Source organism: Dichotomopilus funicola (genome assembly GCF_033296635.1).
Source record: "Dichotomopilus funicola strain CBS 141.50 unplaced genomic scaffold C8A04scaffold_51, whole genome shotgun sequence".
In the NCBI taxonomy this organism is placed as follows: domain Eukaryota; kingdom Fungi; phylum Ascomycota; class Sordariomycetes; order Sordariales; family Chaetomiaceae; genus Dichotomopilus; species Dichotomopilus funicola.
In genome coordinates, this window is record NW_026944072.1 from 153,422 (window position 1) to 174,422 (window position 21,001).

Genomic DNA, 21,001 nt, shown 5'->3' on the forward strand with positions numbered 1-21,001 from the left:
CGATCCGATTGAAGCTCGGGCGAAGCTTCGGCTCACCATTTCGTCATGATCCTGGTTTCCCCACCATTGCCAAGCTGTGGCTAATTGGTGCCAAGCCGTGGCTTGTTGGTTACCTTCGAGGTACTAGCCACACGCGCAGCCCCTCGCGTTTGGAGCATGTCGCGATACGAAGTTGTTGGTCCAGGACCATTTCACTGTCTTTGCTTTGCTTGACCTTTTTAATGTTTTGCGGCTCAAGATGTCTTATTACGACATAGATTCCATTCTTACAGATGCAGAAGTACGGCCTCAACTCTCTGTCACCAAGCACGCGACATGATTGAACGCACGCACGACTGACCATTCTTTCGCACAGAAAATCCCATGCACATTTCAGGTCGACATACCCGACCTTGGTTATCTCGACAATACCCCCACCCAACCACTGAAAGCCGGCACCAAAGTCAGCCTCCCTCTATGGCTCGCCGAAATGCTTGCCATTGCCAACACTGGAGACATCGAGGGGAAGTCGTTTGTGACTTTTGACCTGCCAGCCGCCCTCGGGAACGATGTCGTCCAGGCACTTAAAGCCGACCCACGCGCAGTACCCCTCCGAGACCAGAGCGCACATTTCTACGGGCTCGCAACACATATGATGGAGCTTTCTGAGGAGCAAGAATTGGCGGCTGTTCTACGCAAAACTTTTGTGGCTCGGGCGGCTGAGGTGGCTTTGCACGCCCGTAAAGTCGGTGGTGTTGGGCACAAAGGGAAAGGTGAAGAGGGGAGTAATCTCGGGATTGGTGGTGCCGGCGAAGAATTTCTTAGAGGGCTGGACGAATGGGAGAGGAAACTCTTCCGCAAAGCACATGACGGTGCAAAGGCCGGTAAAGAATGGATGGAGGGCGTCAAGAAACATTAAACCCTCGAGAGCTTGCCTTGGGTCGCCCACTCAATTCCACGGGAGCTAAATGAGCTTCCTGTGGGGCTAGCTTTTAACATGTACGCCAACCGCCACATTCCAGTCTGGAGATTGGCAACGGCGACGACGGACATTTCGGGCAACACGGACGCCCGAGACTGAGGAATGTCCGGAGATATGGCTACCATCGGGTCGGTGGGGTTGATGAAGAAACTGCATCTTTCAATCTCGCATTGACTCACCCCGCGGCCACGATCGACTCCCACAGCAAGCGACCCCACCTGGGGCTGCAGCTCAACGCGGGATGCCCCTCTTCATAGCCCGTGTCTCAACAAATTGCGCGCCCGGGTAACCGGCCGAGCATCGGTTAGCTCTCTTGTTCATCTCAGCCCGGTAAGGCGATTACTCTCTAAATTTCACCAGAACGCTCACGCCGACCCCGACGCCCGCAATGAGAGCTTCCCTCCGACCGGCCCTACACGCGGCTACGCGTACACGGCTGACCTCCGCGGCCCGCATCGGTAACTTCCCGGCCCGCATGGCAACAGCGGCCGCGGCTCAACCGATCACACCCGCGACAAATCCCGCGACCACACTACCACCGAGCCAAGCCCCCCTTTCCGAGCGCGATGTCGAGCGTCAACGCCGAGCAAGGCAATTCCTCCAGACCGCCGCCGCGGCAACGGAGCTGCGGCACGACTGGACGCGAGAAGAGATCTCAGCTATTTTCTATCAGCCATTGATGGAATTGACGTACCAAGCTGTGAGCTGAGGCACCCCAGCACTCGCTATCGTCGCCGCGATGTCGTCCTGTAGCTAATACCTTTGGCCTGATAGGCCAACATCCACCGCCGGTTCCACAACCCTGCCGAGGTCCAGCTCTGCACCCTGATGAATATCAAGACAGGTGGTTGTACCGAAGACTGCTCATACTGCGCTCAGTCCACTCGATACCAAAAGGGGACCGGCCTTGAAGCAAAGCGTGTCGAAACCGTAGAGTCTGTCCTCGAAGCGGCCCGCGTCGCCAAGGAAAATGGCAGCACCCGTTTCTGCATGGGCGCCGCCTGGCGCGACATGCGGGGCCGCAAGAACAGCTTGCGAAACATCAAGGAGATGGTATCCGGCGTGCGGGCGCTAGGTATGGAGTCTTGCGTGACCCTCGGCATGATCGATGCCGAGCAAGCCAAGGAGCTCAAGGAGGCTGGTCTGACCGCGTACAACCACAACGTCGACACTAGCCGCGAGTTCTACCCGAGCATCATCTCCACGCGTACCTACGACGAGCGTTTGAAGACGCTGGGCCACGTCCGCGACGCTGGCATCAACGTCTGCTCCGGCGGTATCTTAGGTCTTGGTGAGACATCGGAGGACCGTATCGGTCTGCTGTACACCGTCTCCACTCTGCCGAGTCACCCGGAGAGCTTTCCCGTCAACGCGCTGGTTCCTATCAAGGGCACACCGCTGGGTGACCGCACGCCCATTGAGTTCACCAGCATGCTACGCACCATCGCGGCGGCCCGCATTCTCATGCCTGGAACCATCATCCGGATTGCGGCTGGGCGCAAGACGATGGCGGAGGAACAACAGGCAATGTGTTTCATGGCCGGGGCGAATGCGATCTTCACGGGCGAGAAAATGTTGACGACTGACTGCAACGGGTGGGATGAGGATGCGGCAATGTTTGGACGCTGGGGGTTGGAACCCATGCGGAGCTTCCGCAAGTCGGCGGTTGCGTCCGCCGGGGATGTTGCTGCTGCACCGGTGATGGAGGCTGTGGTTTAGGGGGCAAACCGTGTTGTTCGGTCTTTGGCTGGTGGTAGTTTTGGCAGTACATCAAAAGCGTGGTTTGGTCATGCTCTCGTAGTCGGACACAATACAACGTCAGTGGAAAGAACCAAACACCTTCCCCTTTCGTGAATTATGTCCACCCTGGCAGACTTTACACACTTCCTGACCAGATGCGCGGTGTGATCGCTGCTGGCCAAGAAAGGTCTTGTTTTACCTGATATCTAAGCGATGCCACACGTCCAATTGATTCCCATCCGCGCCAATAGATGATCGCTTCCGCAAGGACCGGCCCGACCCAAGATTTCGGGAGAGATACTCCGTGTGGCCTTTGACGATCTTTTCGAAGAATACTTTAGTTGAGCCGTTTGAGTAACTACACCATTAGGAAACCAGAAAATGAAGCAAGAATTACACAGTAGACGAATGAGAAAAGGGAATGGAGAACAACCTAAAAATGAAGGCCCACGGTAACGTAGTGTAGATTGGTAGAATGAACGAGGCAATTAAGCTTAATCACCTTTCAGTTGATACCAGACTTCGACATCGCTTGGCTTCCAACGGTAGTGAAGTCGCGACCCTGGCAGAACTCCATAACGTTATCGGTTCCCGTGCCGCACACGTCCCAAGGCAAAAAGAACTCGGATCTGATAGCGCCTTCACCGCCGAGAATACCGAACCCGGCAGGTTCTGTCCCGATCCCGCATCACGGAAGCACCGCCAGCTGCTTGTTTGGAATCTGAGTGGAACCCTTTCCTAGCAGCCCTTCGAGTTGAGATGATCCTGTGAGGATTTGCCCCTGAAATCGCCATGCCAAGCGGGGTCTCCCCGGCAGGTTCGCAGAGGCCAAGCAATCAACGGCCGAGAAGCGGCAAGCCCCCAGTGTGAGCCCCTGTGGCACTGCAGGGTCCAGGGGCGAAGTGCCAAGATATGCTCACTCGGACCTGCCGCGAAAGGGTTCCTCCTGGATGGAAGCTGCGTTTTTTGGGAAGATTGCTGAATCGGATCGTTTCATTTTCAACATGAAGAATTTGGGGACGACTATGACGGAACTCGAATATAATTGGATGTAGCGTGTACCTAGACGACGGCGGCTTGTTTTTACCGCCACCAGATAAGAAAAATGGCGGCATTCACGCATCTCATCACCTTTTAATCACAAGACTTGTCCCGGCTGGGCGAAAAAAGATACGAAGCAACTTTCAAGATTGCTCTGGGAGGGGTGGTAACCATTGAACGCCTCAACCCGGGAAATGGTGGGGCCCGTCAAATCCCACCAATGTTTGAGCCCGCGCCAAGAACTCGAACGAGACTCGGGTGTGCGGCGGTGCGTCCTTCATGCAATAGCGTTCGTCTCCAGCGTTTCTGTTTCGCCGAGTCGAGGGCGGTGGTTCCAGTTGCTGTCAGGAGACTTACCGACCGCGACGTTGCCGTGCTTCCGCACCGCCAATCCTGTCAAATCTGGGTTTTTGATCTTTTCTTCATTCATCCTTCCTCAACCAGCGCGGTTGCAAACCACCATCGTTTTCTCTTCGTACCCGTGTTATTTCTTCCTGCGATTTCGGTTCCAGCGTCACTCGTTCTTTTCCTGGATCCGATCTGTCGTATTTGCGCTTTTATTACCGAACTCTGTCTAATGCCACTCTCTCGAGGGGGTCTGTAATCACGATATCTCCGGCCATCGTTAATTCCCCTGTCACGACAACCAAGGCGGCGGACCCGACGTAGATACACAACGAATCCCGACACAACTTCCGTTTTTGCTCGGTTGGTGTCTGCCAATTCCGACCATGAATTGCCTCGGGCTGGGAGGCGGCAAGTCAAGGCGGCTGTTCACCCGACAGACGCTCTTGATTGCCGTCGCCGTCTGCATCGTCTGGGTCGTGTGGCTGCAGTTCAGCAACGACCTGTCACAACACTGGCCTGACCTAGGGCCTGGGTCTTCGACATCAGAGGAGAACTACAATGGGCCGAAACGGATCCCCACACACAACGTGCTGCCGCCGATGGCAGAGCGCATCGCCTGTCATGGCCCCCGTGGCCATTTACTCGGTCAAAGCCGGGATGACGACCTCCATGAAAGCGAGCTCGATGGCCGTATGCATATTACCTCTACCCCCCCACCTGGCGATTGTTTGTTGGTCTTGATACGCGACAGGAAGCTAACCCGGTACCTAACACAGCCTACCCCATGCCTTGGGCCGGAAACTACGAGGAAACCGGTCTTGACCTGACCGTCATGACCGTTGACGAACGATATGGCCCATACGGCTTCGGCGAAGAGAAGGAGACCTACAACCGGCAAAAAGTGGACTGGAAGAGCGTCGATTGGGGCCAGTTGCAGAACGACTGCTTCCAACGCAATCGCGACCGTTTCCCTGCTGCGGCCACCCGCTTTGAAGACACCCGCGTCGCGGCCCCGCGTTTCGGCTTCCGTCACGTTTCCAAGATTCCCCAGATCCGTCACTGGCATGAATTCGAGGCGTCACGGCGCACGGCTATTGTTGTGCGTGCTTGGCGCGGGTTTAAATACATGCCGGAAGACATGTACTATCTCCGCTCGCTCATCACCGAGACCGCGCTTAAGTCTGGTGGCGAGTACCAAGTCATCCTGCTTGTCGATATGAAGGATTACGAGGGGTACGACAACAACATCTTTGCCTCGGAAGAGGCGTACAAGAAGGGTCTTGAAGACGCCGGCGTCCCCCCTGAGTTGCAGTCCATTGCTTTGCTGTGGGACGTCCGTCTGCTGGAGAGCTGGTACCCCATGATTGAGGAACACAGGTACGTCCTTGTCCCCATCCCAGGCCTTGTTTCCGTCCGTGTCTAACTTACCTTCCCTGTAGGACTATGTGGCAGGTGTTCCAGCCCATGCAGCTACTCGCTCTCCATTACCCCGAGTTCGACCACTTCTGGCAACTCGAGCTCGATATGCGCTTCCTCGGCGACGCCGGCAAGTTCCTCGATCGACTCTCCGCCACGGCCCGCAACGAGCCCCGCAAGCAGTCGCTCGAGCGGTCCAGCTTCTGGCACATGATCGCCGAGACCGGCGACTACGGCGAGTTCTTCCTGGCCGTCAACCAATCCAACAACGGCGGCTCGCACGCCTGGGGCCCCGTGCGCGTGCGCGAGATCCTGCCCATCGGCCCGGAACCTCCCGTTACCGACCCGCGCGACGACCACTTCGAATGGGGCGTGGGCGAAGACGCCGACGCGCTGCTCACCTCCTTCTGCATGGACGCCAACATCCCCAACAAGTGGATCTTCCGCGAATGGATCTGGGGCCTCCAAACCGGCGTACACACCCCGCGCTTTTACTGCCCGCCCGCCATCCAGCGTGGCTCGCGCAACCTGTACCTGGCCATTCACCAAGCCCAACTCGAGCACGGCATTCGGCTCCCCTCGGAAGCTACGCTTCCCAGCTTTGCGCTATGGCACGGCCTCAAGCTTTCCTTCCCGCAGCACCCAGTCTTCCACCGCGACAAGGACGACGTCGAGAACCGTCGCGGGTGGTGGCGTGGCGGCCCGCGGGCCAGCTCATCAGGTCTCGGCCCGGACAACTCGGACCACCCGCGTGGCAAGGGTCTGTCTTTCTGGTGGGAGTCGACATGGTCGCGTCATGTGTTCAACGACTGGTACGGCCGTAAGCTGGACAAGGACATGGAGCGGCCATGGATCATTCGTGAGATGGAGGGGAAGTTGTACTTGCCTAACATGATGTTGCACCCTGTAAAACACGTCGCGCCGAAATAGACGCGGGAAGTGTTTGGAGATGGAATTATGAGAGAAGGGCTTTAGGTGGATGTAATGGCAAACCAGGTAAAGTGGGACGGACGGGTAAATCTAGTGTGTCCGAATTATTTGCTGTACGGAGCATGAGCGAGTAGGTTACTCAAGACAGCGTGCGCGCGGGCGACAGGGACTATTTGCATGGCGTATTATATGAAGGCTATCGAGTTTGTTTAGAAATCTTTTTGTCACGAAAGAACAGGAGTTTCTATGGTTACCATGTTTTCTCTATTACATCATTTTTACTTTTTCTTGGCTATTCTAGTCTACGGTGGATGATCCCCGTCCGCAGATGTGTCCTTCTGACCTATATACTCTGATCGGGATGTTTTTTCGTGTACATACATATTATTACCTCACTTCCCTTCCAACGTTCCACATCCGCACGCATCATGATGTTCTACTCCGTACATGTACGTCCCTTTTCAAAAATCCGGACCATATCCCCCGAATGAGCAAGTTTGTCCTCCACTTCCACTTCCACGCACTAAGTCAGGTCCAAGTTCAACATGGGAGCTTTTCTCCGCGCAAACCTGATCTTTCTCCCTAGGTACTCGATATGCTGTTATTCCACTTCAAACTCCACAAGCCACCAAACATCATGGACAACATATGAGAAGTCGACCAACCAGCCCCAAGAAAAGCAAAGAAAAAGGGGGGGGAGGAACAAGATTGGCTAGGAGGTAAGACATGATCAGGGTGGTGTTCACTTCACAAACGAAACCCCAAGCCATCAAACCCAATTACTGAAGGCGATCACCGATCATCATCGCCCCCAACGGCCATGATGATTCGGGTTGTTATCGTGCAAGCAATAATTTTATTTTCACGGCTTCTGTTGTATGTATCGTACGTCGCATCAAGTTCCATACATTCACTTGTTCTTATACTCATCGTACCTCATATTTTCTGAGCATTCGAAGTTGTTCTTCATCGTTCAAGTCAACATCAGGAGTAATAACGGAAATATTCGCATTGGGGTATCACTAAAATCACGACCGCTCCACTCCTCTACCCTTTCCCCGTAGTTTCCTGCCTCCTAACCCAGCCCAGGGAAGCGGCTACTTGCCCGGGACGGTTGATCCAGGCTCCGCGTCCCGCCCAGTCTCCGGGTTTACCGAGTCCCAGCCGTCGTCCTCACTAGGCGACCGTTGCTTCCGTTCCTCCTCCGCAGCCGATTCCACCCCGTCTTCCTTCCCGTCCGGCACGGCAGCCCGGTACCCCTCCAGCTCCACAGTCAGCTGGGCCACCTTCTCCTGGAGGTCGCAGATCAGCTCTGCGGTCTTGCCATCCTCCGCCGCAGGTTTTGGAGAAGGATAATACCCGGTGCCGTTTGGGAAGCCCGGGCTTTCCTCAATCTCCTCGTCGTGGGGTCCCCAGCAGAAGTGCTCAACCTGGTCCAGAGCTAAAGCAAAAAGGCCAAAGGAGTCAGCATCAGCGGTACAATTATTGAGGACAACAATGACTATACATACCCACTTCCAGCCATTTCAACAGTTCCTCCCTGTTGTGGTGAAACGCGCCACTGTACTCGCGAAGCAACAACCTCTTGATCAGGTCCTGCGGGCGGCATTAGCCTCTTCATCTGGGCCACCGGGCGGGCGAAGGACAAGAAGATCGCTGGTTTGCTTACTTGGTGGAAGCTGCTGCGCGCATCCTCGATGATTTTGTCGAGGGTCTCATTGTATTCCGCGGAGTCCATGGTGGCAAGTATGGTCGGAAGTCGGAAAAGAGAACGGCTGAGACCGGGAAAATTGAGAGAGAACTGTTGAAAAGGGAACTGATCAGGCGATCAAAGAAGGTTGTCGATGGTTGATCAAGGTGTGATCAAGGTGTGATCAACGGGCGACTGATGATTGAGTGATGTTTGATTAATGGTTGATGAGATGTGTTTATCTGGAAAGTTGGAAAAGAGGAATTGAGGGCAGGGGAGGGCGAGGACATGTATTTATAGGTGAATCCAGGGGGCCCGTGAACAGCGTAGTTGTTCATTGAAGGTTGTTCCGTTGATGCCTTCCTGGCCTTGTTATGCAATGTTTACACAATAAGGGGTGGGTGCGAGTCACGCAGCTGCGGTATTTTCATCACAACCGGGAAAGCCCGGATTTGTTTGTGGCGGGGACAACCAACTTGGAATGGCGAGGTAGGTATGTTCATCGGAGTAACTAGGTACCTTATCTATTTTCCGTCCCCCAGCACTTCCAACGTCTTTCTTAGGTCCTCCTTTCCATGTCTGGACGGACCAATGCCACACAACAGGCAAGTACGGTGTACCCGGACATTACTTGATTACCTTACTCAAGCAGGCTGAAAGTCCACGAGGTCTCCCAGTTGTAGGTCCGCCCGGGGCCATAGATCTGTGCGTCAAGGCGTTCCCATTCGGGGCTGTTGTTGTCCGTGAGTCAGTCATCGTGCATCGTCATCATCAAGCATGTCCACCCAAACAAGGTCAAAATGATGTAAAAAATAGGAAGCGATGACGGAATCGCGAATTTCAAAACAGGAATGACCCGAATCTGGGAAGGAACAACGCGTGATCGCGAAATGCGGAGGGACAAATGGAGATTGGAAGAAGGAATCAACAAAACTCACTGGTTAATCCCATCGGGGTAGTCCTGCGCCTCAATGGCCACACAGCTGCTCCTGACCACCTTCTCATTGACCCCCTCAATGCCCTGCGTGCTCTTCAGGTCAGCCGTGCCATCCATCCAGTTGCACGAGTAGAGCACGATGCCCGGCTGATCAGTCCGCAACTCCGCTTTGACACCAGAAAACTCGCTCGCCAGGGTCGCCACCACCGCATCCTCGGGCGCGTCCTCAATCAGGAAGTAGCCGTTATACCCCTCGCACGCGCCGTCAGCCCCGCAGTTGCCCTCGAATCCGGGTAGGTCACGCGCATGGCCGAGCGTGAGGTCAGGCGAGGAAGCGAAGTCGTTGATGGAGTTGGGCTCGGCGGTCAGGATCTGGCCCGTTGGGAGCGCGTTCTGGTCGGCCTCGAGGTAGCGCTGGGAATAGGGCAGGGAGAGCTTGTGGTCCCAGATGAGCGGCTGGTCGGGGTTGCGGAAGGCGTCGAGGTTGAAGTAGGTGTGGTGCGTGAGAAGCAGCGCTGCATGGGCATATTAGCACATCACGTCCACACTGGACATCCCACTCCTTGAAGGAAAATTGGACGGACAGAGAGGAGGGGGGAAAACGTACGGGTATCCTGATCCAGCGATTCCGCCGTGAACTTGATGTTCCACTTCGACCCCTTAACCGAATAGGTCACAGATGCCTGGACGTCGCCAAAGAAACCCAGAGACGAGTTGGACTTGTCAAGAATAGCAAACGTGATGGCGTCGTCCTGCAGGTCGGTTACCTCCCACACGCGGTAGGACCAGTTGTTGGTGCCGCTGTGAAGGGTGTTGTTGCCGTCGTTCTGTTCCGTGTGGATCGTCTCGCCGTTGAGCGTGTACGTGCCGTTGCCGATCCGGTTGGCGTACCGGCCCGGGATGGAGTTGTACACCGGGTGTCCGGGGTCCACGGCTGAGGGAGCGTCAGTCGTTGCCCAAATCTACGCAGTAAACCGGGACAGAACTCGACTCACGGTAGTACGCGGCATCGTCATAACCCAAAACTACATCAATGTCATCCCCGTTCTTGTCCTTGACAAACAGGTTGGTCAAGGAAGCACCATAGGGGATGAACTACCAGAGCCGGTCAGCAATCCAATATCCTTTTCAGGGTCCCCTCTCACCCAACCCTCCCAGCAACATACCTGAGCCTTGATCCCATCCGAAGAGATCGTGTACCGACCATCGTCCCCAGGGGGTGGGATATCCGCCCGTCCGCCGATCACAGCGGCCTCGGCGACGGCAGCTAAAAGAGGGAGTGAGAACTTCATGTTGTCCTTCCGATCCTGCTTTTTTCAAAAACCAAAGAAGAGGGCAGGGAGACGACGACGGCCAATGCTACAGAGACAACCTCGAAAACCGGCAAGGGCGCAAAGAAATCCTGAAAAGCTCACCTCCTCCGTCGCCCGGAATGGGCTTACCCTGGCTTTTATCCTCCGCCATGGCTGACAGACAAAGTTCAACTCCTTCTTGCTCCGCACCCCCCCTGTCAAGGTTGAATTGACGAGCCGATCTGGGGTATGAACCCGGTCTAGGTTTGAGCCGGGCCGGGCGGATAGATGATGAACCTTGGCCTGCAACGCTGACCACCTTGCCACTATACAACGTTTCGCGTGTGCCTTGCCCTCGCTGCGCGGATGAGATGCGGGCGGATTGATGGTAAGATGCTGCCCTGGTCTGACGTGTATGAGAGTGTGTGTGGAGGTTTGTAATGGACTTGTGGGAATTCCTTATGCCGAGACCACCCCGGATACAACCCCAGATTGCATGTAATCAATATTCGTATTCCTTTTGCCCCAAAACAAGGGTTATGTTTCTTTTCGACAGTCCGGGGAATGCAGGATATTACAAAGGGACTTCTCACGCCTTGCAGATAGATGAGGTTAAGGGGTGGCGAGATCCAGGTGTTCGTTCCAAGAGAGGGGGGGCGGGCTGCGGCCGATCCGCAAGTCTGGGGCCGGTTCCGTTTATTGCGTTGGAGATCAGGCTGAGTGTGTGGAGGAGGGGAAGAGGGGGAATTGGTGGGAAGATGGTCAGCATTGGGGTTCTTGGGTTACCACCCTAAGGGGAATGGTATTCTGGAAACGAACATCCCCCGATTGCCGTTTATCAAGAACCCTCTCGGCTTGTACCCGACGGAGCCTGGGGTACATAGTGTACTCCGAGCCAGTTACCCTACTGAGGGCTCAATTCACGAGGATCCGGATTCCGGAAAGCTTGCTGAAAGCGACCAGCGGAATGCTCGGTTGCGTCGGCTGTTTCTGTGTGTCCTGGTGGGACGCGAAAAACCACGAAATGCTCAGTCAGCCATCGCAGGAATATGTATTGCTACATTGGACAACCACTGCAGGTTTACAGTGCAGCGCAGGCAGGCAGCGCATTGCGTGCTGTCCTGAGTTCTGTTCTTGGTCACCTCGTGGCCAGCGTGCTTGTGTTGCGCGCGACGACCAGGTAGACGGAAAGGAAGAAGTGCGGAGGTTTCCATTGGCTAGGAAGGCAGCGTCCCCTGCTCCCGGGTCGCATTGGCGCGGATGGTCCAGGTCCGAAGGTTTTTTGGAAGCAAAGAATTGGGGACATCGTTTGGTGTTTTAAATCGCAAGGAAATGCGCGATGGCGATATGTCGAGCCCTGTTTTCGTCCTTCGTTTCACGGAGCTTTGGAAAAAATATCACCAATCCAGCCTAGATGCCAAGATGTCGGTGTTGAGTTGGAGAAGCCCGAGCAAGAATCGTGGGGGAATGACGATCGTTGCCGTTAAGCTTCGCTAATCGGTGTTCCGGGTTTCTCAACGTTGCTTAGCTCGCCCGCCGTTGTTTGATTTCCTGTGATTTGGAGCCATGAAGAAATAGCTTGTTTAAAATAGCAGCCCTGGTTCTCCTGGGCCGCGGACATCTTGGCATGATGGTTGTTCATAACTGTGTGCCTCCTCTCTGCAGCTCACTTCCTCCATAACGTCTTGACCGCAGGACAACAGTGCTGACAACTCGACATCAAAGCAAGCCCCCTCCCCCGCTCGAAGCAAAGCTGGTCGTAACGGCGTCATCAAATTAAAGGTCTATGAATTAAAAAGGAGCCGGCGCAGTAAACAGATGACGCTCAAACTCGAAAAGGGTGGCCCGAAATTGAAATAAGGAAGCAAAGGAGAAGGAGAAGAAGGATGAAAGAGGAAGGATGAAAAAAGACAAAAAACCCGGCCTCACTTCGCAAGGCATGCATATGTCCAACGCCCCCTCCTGGCCTGTCCCCCCGATCCCACTCCGCAATCGGTGCTCGTTACCCGCGTGATGAAAACCCATGCCAACACACCTTCGAGCGCCCATCTTTCTTTCTAAACAGTTCGGCCGCCCTGGTGTCTTCCTCGTCGCTGCAAATTTTGAACCTTTTATTCCCGTGACGCATCTTTTATCGTCTCGCTCGTCTCGTCGCTCTCGTTTCGGAAGTCCCTCGCAGTGGTATCCTTCCCCCAAACAAGCATTAAAACCACACCACCACCACTTTTGTTGCTTTCTTCCAAAACCCACCCCTTTACTCGTCCTTTCCACCCTTCTTCCCCGTCCCCTTCTTCGCCTGGGGGATCGGCTCACCCTTCTCATCGACCAGGCCCTTCTCGCGCATGACGCGCAGTGCCTCGTGCAGCGGATCAAGTTCGGGTTGTGGGGCACGATGGGAGTTGAAGTAGCTGTCGGCCCAAGTGAAGTACTGGCCGTAGTTGACGGTGAAGTACATGTGATGCAGGGTGTGGTGAGCGGGGCTGTTGACGAACTTCTCGAGCCAGTGGCCCGAGATCATGTCGCCGTCGTGGATTAGGATGGTCCAGATCTGCACCAGCCCGAAGAGGATGAAGTAGAGGTACTTTTGTACCGGGCAGATGAAGACAAACATGCTAGAGGTACGTTAGTGATGATGAGCTAATACGGAATAAATCAAGAAGCAAACTTACTGGTAAGGGAGCGACTGGACGTAGCCGTCGAGAGGGTGGAAGGCGAGCGCGGCCCAGGGCGTCGGAACTGCCGGAATGGTGAGCAAAAGGTTCGTTGAACCGGTGACTGATATCAGATGACAAAAAACGTACCGATCCATTTGTGGTGCGGCTTGTGGATATACTTGTAAACACTGGGGTGGTGTTCGAGCCGGTGAATCCAGTAGATCAAGAAATCATTCCAGATCATGAAAAGCACGGTCGACACCAGCATCCACGACCAGCCGTAGTCTTCGACATTCGTGTAGAGCAAGCTCTTGCCGCGCACCTCAGCGAGGAACCACGGTAACGTGAGGATATTGATGAAGGGCACAGCGCTCATCGACGACACCATCTCTTGGCGGATCTGGTTCTTCAGGAAGCGCGGGTGGTATTCGAGACGGCGGTCAAAGATGAGGTAGTACGATAGGGCGCTAAACACCCAGTACAGGCCCGAGGCGCCGATCTGGGTGACGATGAGGATGGAGATACATTGGCGCACAATGTTGTCGCGCGCCCAGGCAGAGCCAGCGGCACCGGCGAAGTCTGTTGTGTAGGCGAGCGCGTCGTGTGTCGTCGCTGCTGAGGAGCCATTGAAATGCGCTGCTGCTGTTGGCGCGGGTACCAGGTAGGCGTAGGCCTTGTCAAAGACCAGCGGGTCGAGGATTTCAAGAGCGACGTCCATGGCTGGTGGCGGATGATGGATGAACACTCATGCAATTGTTGTGCCCGGAATGGAGCGCGTGAGTGAGACGGTTTGAGGTTGATGAGTTCCCGGTCAAGAACAATTTCACAACCAGCATTTTCGGCGCGCAAAACAGCGCGCGACGGACCCCTGGGAGGGCAGACCAGCAAAAAAATCCAACTCCACCCTCGGTCAGCGGGCCGGGCTCCACTCTGAGCAACTTGAAATTGCAATCGGGAGACAACAATGGGCTGTGATTCGCTCTTTCCTGAGCGGATCCGACCGTTTCCGTGTCGTGCCACTTCGGCTTTCGCGGGACCCATCAAGTCTTGGCCTCCAGGGACGCCGCCACTCAACGTCCCTGAACCCCTGAAAATAAGTTTAACGCCCCTTTCTCGTTTGACCGAAATTCCACAACGAGCGTCAGCTCGGAGATATCCCGGATGCGATGCAAACATTCGGCCTTTCGCCTTTCACCATGCCGGCCACGAACTCGTGTAGAATTAACTTCATGACAACAGAAATATTCCTATCACGATGTCAACAAACCTGCCGAGCAACCATGCCACGGATTATGTAACGCTGTATATTTCAATTTTCAGCACCCTTGGTAGTATGAAGCCGTTTGTCGTCTCGGAAACTGCGCAGCCAGCGCACCACTGACCGTGAATATCCGTTCGCTTACATTTGTCTCACAAGGTTCCATTAAGGGACAATTGAGATGTTAACAAACACCAAATGACCCTACTGACCTAACATTTCGCCTGTTTCTCATTTTACATGGGGGAAAGGACATTGAATGATGTAATGTCATGTAATTGGAAAAAGAAGAGAGAAGAATTGGGAATATGGTAAAACCTGAAAACATAAAAGAAAGAGAATTAGTTAAAATAACCGTGAAAAGACGAAATACGGCGACTACATTAAGCACTCATATAATAGTAAAAGTATGACCGGATAACAAGAAGTTCCATTTCTTATACGTATCGATAAATCCAAGCTTATGGTCAATAGGCTCGAATCAATAACGTTAGATGCTTCAAGACGATAATTAGCAACAGCTTCATCGACTGCTATGAAAGAAACCACTCGCCTTGTACTTTCGGGTACACCACCCGTCTATCGTCAATGTCGGTCTCTAAGAGCAGCCCATCGTCCTCGTCCGCCTTTCGTTGTCGCTTGCTACGGTAGCGTAGGCTGCCGGTGGGGTTGTCGAGGATAACAGCACCATATCTGCGAGACATCTAGGCTTGGTCGATTGTGAGGGGAAGGCCCGACTTTTTAGCTGCGGCATGTGGCCTCGAGACACGCAAGGCACCCTGCTTCTCCGACAGGAACGGCGAGACGGCCATCTTAACAACTGACCGTGAGGAGTTTATCGAGGGGAGCGCGGAAGGGATCCCGAGTTGCCTACTGCTTATGGCCGTATATTAGTTGTGGTTCTAAATGGTGTAAGTTACTATATATTATGCCTTGAGGCCGTGATTGAAAGTTAAGAACAGATGTGATGGTTCCGGCGAGGCGAATTGTTATGGAAATCAACTATATTAACAAAATATCCTGGGCGACTTGCCCCCCCCTTCCCCCAAACTCCCAGTTGATTATGCCCCTGATTTTCCCCTCTTCGGAATCCACCAGCATGTTCGGCGGAGCCAAGGCCGCATATGCAAATCGCACCTGGTACGCCCCCTCCGGCTTTCCATGCACCTCCGTGGCCGCTGGCCCATGTTCCCAGTCTTCCAGCGGCTCCCCGAAGCGTACATCGTTGGCACCCACAAGGCTTGTTTGTTAGACTAATTAATCATCTCTAGCGGGCAACCCTCGTCTATCTCACTCGACAATTTTGTCTCCGCACCTATGGACCACTCTCGTCTGTTACTAAGAGACACACCGTTTCGTCATCATTGGGTAGTTTAACCGGGGATAGTCAATCGTTCGCGCTGGATCAGGTTAGCAACCATGCAGGTATCGCCTAGGAGAGACAAGCCTACCTTGAGGAACAGGCTGAGGACGAAGCTCAACGCGCCACCAGAGAGGAACCAAATCCAGACGTTGCGCATGCTCTTGGTAAGGGCATCAATAACAAGCTTGGTCACCTCGGGGGAGAGGCTCTTGAACGCTTCGCCACTTGTGCCAGCAATTAGGTCGGCAATGAAGCTAATATCGGTGTCGGCAGGCAGAAGCGGTCGGATGTTGCTGACGGCCGTGTTGTAGAAGATGTTTCCAGCCACGGAAAGATAACCGATGGCGCCAATGACTTGGGTGACAGCCTGCCAGCCGACAGCATTGGGAATGTCGTGCGGCTCAACCAGGGCCTGGTTTACGCCGACGCCGGCCATAACGTAGAAACCGACGCCGAGACCGGCGAGGATCGTGTAGCCATAGACGTTAGCCGGAGGAGTGTTGGTCTCTACCGTGTCTGTTCGCGGGCGGTGGTGTTAGTGGGGACAAGGTAATCAAGGGATTCAAGGCGACTTACACATCAACCCGCAGCCAATGGTGACCAAAGCCGCGCCTGCAACGTACCACGGCATGTACAAGCCGTTCTTGGGCATGATCGAGCCGCTTGTAATCGCCCCAAATACCAAAAGAGCTACAAACGGCAGCAGTCGAACGCCGGCTTGGATCGGGGCGTCGCCCTACGAAATAACCACAGGTTAGCAGCATGCTCCCATGTGGCACCTTGGACGCTTGGGGACACATACCCTAGTAAAAGCAAAGAAGAGCGGAATGTAGTAGACGAAACCCATCATGGTACCCGAGACCAGCGCCATCTGTAAGCCGAGATTGAGAATGACGGGCCGCTTGAAGAAGTGCACCGGAATGAGGCGGTGGTCGGATGATACACCGGGATGCCAGAGAGCTGTCACGATCTGGGCGATTAGAAGCACCCCGACCATAACCCAGAGAGCGATAGCCGAGCCCGAAGACCAAGCAAAGACGGATCCCGAGAAGGTGATAGCCATGTTGAAGCAAGCGGCGCCACCGGCAAAAATGATGATGCTGACAAAGTCCACCATCTTGAGCTTCTCCCCGATCGTCTTGGCTGTGTTCTGGAGCGTGAGACCTGGCAGCAGGAAGATGTACGAGGGGGCGAAAACGGCACCGATGAGGATATTGATGTAGAAGCCCCATCTCCACGTGCCGCCGCTCTCGGCGAATCCTGCGCCGACCACGGGGCCAAGTACGCTTCCCAGTCCCCAGGCAACAGCAACGCCAGCAGTGTAGAGGGGCCTCTCAGCCATGCTCGTCATGGCAGCGAGATACGTGAGAGATCCCGAGTACATGCCGCATCCTCCGACACCGGCGATAACGCGCCCAAAGATCATGGCGGGCATGTTGGGCGCGGCACCGCAAATGACACTGCCGACCTCAAAAAGAAGAACATGGAAGATGAAGAGCCATTTGATGTTGAAGACGCCGTAGGCCTTGGAGAAGGCAAGGACGCACGTGCTGCCGAGGGGGAAACCGACGCCGATCCATGCGAGGAGGTTGACGCTGCCGAGACTTTCGAGAATGGAGGGCTGGATGGCGGCGACCTAGAATTTTTGTCGTTTTAGCGGTCGTGAATCCGGGGCGGAGAGGGAAACCTGACGGCCCTGAGACTCCTGACTTACAATGGTGTTGTCGAGGGAAAAGAGGAACGTGACGGACAAGAGGGAGCAGTAAGCAAATCCCCACTTTGAGACCGATTGTCAGCACCTTGATCTTCCAAGAACTTGCAGCTTACCTAAGTACGATATCTCTCCGCGTCTGTATGTACATACCTTCCAGCCAGAAATACTCCGAGGAGGCGGCGCAGGTTGGGCTTGGGTCTCCGGTTCCAGGCCCAGCTCTGATGACTCGGTACCCGCCTCCTTCTCCTCGAGCTTCAAGTTGTTCGGCGTGTCGTCACCCATTTTGTGTGGGAGCTGCGTGCGAGCTTGTCGATTCTCAATTCTGCCTTAGCACAAATTTCTGGGTTTAGTTGCTTGCTTTGGGAAGGAACCACCTTTATTGGGTGCCATGGGTGGGCATTCTGGTGTGGGAGACAAGCGCGGGCCGCACTCTCCGCGATTTAGCGTAGCAATCCCCTGCATGACAAACGGCACTGGCATCGGCGCTGACCAATAGCAACACAAAGAAGATGAGAATCGGGCATTTCTGGTCGATCCCGGCGCTGCCCCATCCCGGGGCCGGTAACCCCGCCAAGCCCGCCAATGCGGAGGGCCGGAGTGCACTCTTCTGATTCTCCCGGCTCCGTTCAGCGGTCCAAGTCCTCAAGGCCGGCGTCCGGTGTCAGCGGATCGGTCCTCGCGGCCGGTAACCCGGTGTGTGGCCAAGGCATCGCCGGTATGTCAGCTGGCAAAGGAATTACAAAAAGGGCCTTTGACGGCATGTCATGATGTCTCCGCTGCGCACGGCTTACAAACAGTTTGACAAACACACATCATCAACCTAAACTCCCGGTCCAATTTTCGACCCGCCTCTGAAGTGCTGAATCACCATGGCACGAGCCTACAACTCCGAGACAACGGCAAGCGAGGTGGTGCAGGATGTAGCCGACCAAATCAAGGGCAAGGTGGTGCTGACAACCGGCGTCTCTCCCGGCGGCCTAGGGGCGGCCTTCGTGGAGAGCGTCGCAGCCGCTCAACCGGCTTTGCTGATTCTGGCCGGCCGATCACTCGCCAAAGTGCGGCAGACAGCCGACGCCATTACCACTCGGCATCCTGATGTCAAGGTTCGCCTCTTGGAGCTCGACCTGGGCTCGCTTGCGGCAGTGCGCCAGGCTGCCAAGGCAGTGCAGGGTTGGGATGACGTTCCCAGGATCGACGTCTTGGTCAATAACGCCGGCGTCATGGGCATTGACTACGAACGATCCGATGCCGGTGTCGAGATGACGCTGGCTGTCAACTACTTGGGCCCGTTTCTCTTTACGAACCTAGTCATGGACAAGCTGCTGGCAGCTGACAAGCCACGAGTGGTGATGCTTGGCAGCGAGGGCCATCGGTGGAACCCGATTCGCTGGGGCGACATCAACTTCCACGACGGCGCGTCGTACAACAAGTGGCAGGCTTATGGACAATCTAAGACGGCCAACATGCTGATGGCGTTGGCGCTGGCGGAAAAGTTGGGCTCCGGCCCGAAGAAACTATCGGCGTTTTGCGTGCACCCCGGCTTTGCACCTACCCATCTTGACGCCCATATCAGTGGAGGCTTTGCGAGCGAGGTGCCGGTTATTCGTGAGTGTTAATCGCTTGGTTGTCAAGTCAGAACAAGGCTGATCACGTAACTACGTTTGATGTCGCAGATGAGTTGGACGTCTTCCTCGGCAACGTTGAGGGACCGGTTCCATTCCGATCGCCGCAACATTGCGCCGCGAACCACGTCTTTGCTGCCTTTGGCCCGGATTTGGACGGTAAGCAGAGTGTATCCTAGGGCCGGCAGCCGGCAGATGCATTTGTTTCATTATTTCATCTAACAGTGGCTTTCTCAGCACACAACGGAGCGTATCTGACAGATTGCCGGGTTGCCAACCCGGTTACCGACACCGTCAAGCCGTGGGGGACCAGCACCGCCGAAGCGAGGAGGCTGTGGGACCTGAGTGAAGAGCTGGTTGGCCAGAAATTTGTTTACTAGGCCTCAAAGATGTCGAATTGGTCACTTGGTGCTTATTTGGAAGACTCTCCGACACCGACAAACATGCCATGTACAAAAACAGGATGATTAGCTAATAATGATCAATTATCGCCGTGGCTAATACCCTGATGGAGGTGGCTTGTAGTGGACATCGCCGAACTCAAACTTTTGCTTTGCCTAATAGCTACTATGTAAGCAACGCGGGGAAGTGCGGCCCGCGATTGTGAAGCGTCTGCATGTTCGGGTATAAGAGGTACGTACCTCTGTACTTGTTTGCTGAGTTGCTCGGCGGTGCGGAAAAGTGCGGCCCGCGTTTGCCAGATCCGGCAACCATCCATGAGCTCTGATTGGCACTTTGACAACGATTTCTCAGCGGCGGCATTCAAACCATGGTTGGAAATTGACGATTGGGGAGAAGCGCGGAGGACACCCCCGAGATCCTGGCAAGCAGGATTGGAAAGCATTGTCGATTGGGCACATCGTTGCTCACTTCCACGGCTTCGATCAGGTACCAAGGTACCGTCCCGGCGACGGGGATATACATCCCCCAGCTTGTACAGAAGTATCAAGTAGTTACGTATTGTGTAATTTAAATTACGTGACCATCACGGTAATGCGGCATGCCGGCACTCGGGATCTCTTCAAGCCACCTGTACGTCATGGTCCTTCCCGCGATGAAGATGCACGAATCACGATAAAAAAACATCGGACCCAAACCTTGGCCTCAAGATGATAATTCTCCGATTGGTCTCGTATCTTGATCTTATTATTCTTATATCTTCATTCGGCCGTCCGATCTCGATTCTCGACGCCTCGATCAACGCTAATCAGATCCCCGAAACCACCCTCGACACGCGCAGCTCGGCCCCAGCCGTCCCATCCTCCGCAACGGTAAACCGCTGGCTGCTGACAAAATACATGCTCTCTAACGGCTTGTAGACCTCATCGCCGACCCAGAACTTAAGCTGCTCGACGCAATACCCAAACGGAGCTGACTTGGCGTCGGGCGTACCTTCGATGATGGCCACCACGTCCGGATGCAGCTCGGTGATGGCGTCGATGCTCAACACTAGGTTACGGCCCTCATCATCGGTTAGGACCGCCTTGACGTTAAACCGGCCATGTTTACCGTCCTCGTCGACCGTGACATAGTCAATGCCGTTGCTGATGGTGAACTTGAACTTGGGGGTAAAGTTCGGCACGGACTCGATGACGCCGTTGTAAAAGGGCTGGATGCGGTGTTGGATCCCGGTTCTAATTCATAGCAGATTCGAGGGGCAGAAACTCACGATAGCAACTAGACCCCCACCGACGGACGAGTTCCCAATACGAAATCTCTCAGTGGCGCCGCCACTTTTAATAGTGAAGGCGGGCTGGAGCGTGGGGAAGCCTTCGAGGGACATTTCTGGATGGATGGGCAACACTTGTCAAGGTAGGTATTGTGCGACAAAGTAAGACGGTGAGAACACCCGGGCACGTCACCGCCATGATATAATTCCAGCAAACGATATAAAGGGAAACTTCGGCCGGCGCTCGCCGCTCGGTCTTACTCGGTATTATCTATCGGTCCCGTGGTCTCCGAATCGCCTCTGAGCCCTGACGTTCTGAACCTGGCGGGGAGTTAACCGGCTCACCAAATTTTTGGCGCGGTCGGG

The 21,001-nt window shown here is 54.8% G+C and overlaps 7 protein-coding genes across 7 annotated transcripts; 3 read left to right on the forward strand and 4 right to left on the reverse strand.

Annotated features, from left to right (window-relative positions):
- Positions 1 to 238: 238 nt before the first annotated feature.
- Positions 239 to 898, forward strand: C8A04DRAFT_30490 (uncharacterized protein; the record flags this gene model as incomplete). The annotated part of the gene is made up of 2 exons (XM_062781398.1): positions 239 to 280; positions 356 to 898. The coding sequence occupies 2 exons, from the start codon at positions 239 to 241 to the stop codon at positions 896 to 898; spliced, it is 585 nt and encodes a 194-aa protein (XP_062635310.1).
- Positions 899 to 1,349: 451 nt separating this feature from the next.
- On the forward strand, positions 1,350 to 6,436 carry C8A04DRAFT_38716 (biotin synthase; the record flags this gene model as incomplete). The annotated part of the gene is made up of 7 exons (XM_062784325.1): positions 1,350 to 1,536; positions 1,612 to 1,661; positions 1,736 to 2,674; positions 3,168 to 3,171; positions 4,412 to 4,780; positions 4,867 to 5,467; positions 5,530 to 6,436. The coding sequence occupies 7 exons, from the start codon at positions 1,350 to 1,352 to the stop codon at positions 6,434 to 6,436; spliced, it is 3,057 nt and encodes a 1,018-aa protein (XP_062635311.1).
- A 2,330-nt stretch (positions 6,437 to 8,766) lies between these two features.
- C8A04DRAFT_13671 (galactose mutarotase-like domain-containing protein) lies at positions 8,767 to 10,355 on the reverse strand (the record flags this gene model as incomplete). Its single annotated transcript, XM_062777806.1, has 5 exons — positions 8,767 to 8,857; positions 9,065 to 9,578; positions 9,671 to 9,997; positions 10,059 to 10,158; positions 10,230 to 10,355. The coding sequence occupies 5 exons, from the start codon at positions 10,353 to 10,355 to the stop codon at positions 8,767 to 8,769; spliced, it is 1,158 nt and encodes a 385-aa protein (XP_062635312.1).
- Positions 10,356 to 12,609: 2,254 nt separating this feature from the next.
- On the reverse strand, positions 12,610 to 13,727 carry C8A04DRAFT_38718 (fatty acid hydroxylase superfamily-domain-containing protein; the record flags this gene model as incomplete). The annotated part of the gene is made up of 3 exons (XM_062784326.1): positions 12,610 to 12,967; positions 13,025 to 13,091; positions 13,157 to 13,727. 3 exons carry the CDS (start codon positions 13,725 to 13,727, stop codon positions 12,610 to 12,612), a joined length of 996 nt encoding a protein of 331 aa, XP_062635313.1.
- Positions 13,728 to 15,640: 1,913 nt separating this feature from the next.
- C8A04DRAFT_30496 (major facilitator superfamily domain-containing protein) lies at positions 15,641 to 17,626 on the reverse strand (the record flags this gene model as incomplete). The annotated part of the gene is made up of 6 exons (XM_062781399.1): positions 15,641 to 15,667; positions 15,719 to 16,146; positions 16,207 to 16,366; positions 16,433 to 17,266; positions 17,345 to 17,407; positions 17,495 to 17,626. The coding sequence occupies 6 exons, from the start codon at positions 17,624 to 17,626 to the stop codon at positions 15,641 to 15,643; spliced, it is 1,644 nt and encodes a 547-aa protein (XP_062635314.1).
- A 587-nt stretch (positions 17,627 to 18,213) lies between these two features.
- On the forward strand, positions 18,214 to 19,346 carry C8A04DRAFT_38720 (uncharacterized protein; the record flags this gene model as incomplete). The annotated part of the gene is made up of 3 exons (XM_062784327.1): positions 18,214 to 18,949; positions 19,018 to 19,125; positions 19,192 to 19,346. 3 exons carry the CDS (start codon positions 18,214 to 18,216, stop codon positions 19,344 to 19,346), a joined length of 999 nt encoding a protein of 332 aa, XP_062635315.1.
- An 827-nt stretch (positions 19,347 to 20,173) lies between these two features.
- On the reverse strand, positions 20,174 to 20,749 carry C8A04DRAFT_30498 (uncharacterized protein; the record flags this gene model as incomplete). Its single annotated transcript, XM_062781400.1, has 2 exons — positions 20,174 to 20,575; positions 20,636 to 20,749. 2 exons carry the CDS (start codon positions 20,747 to 20,749, stop codon positions 20,174 to 20,176), a joined length of 516 nt encoding a protein of 171 aa, XP_062635316.1.
- Between the last annotated feature and the right edge of the window lie 252 nt (positions 20,750 to 21,001).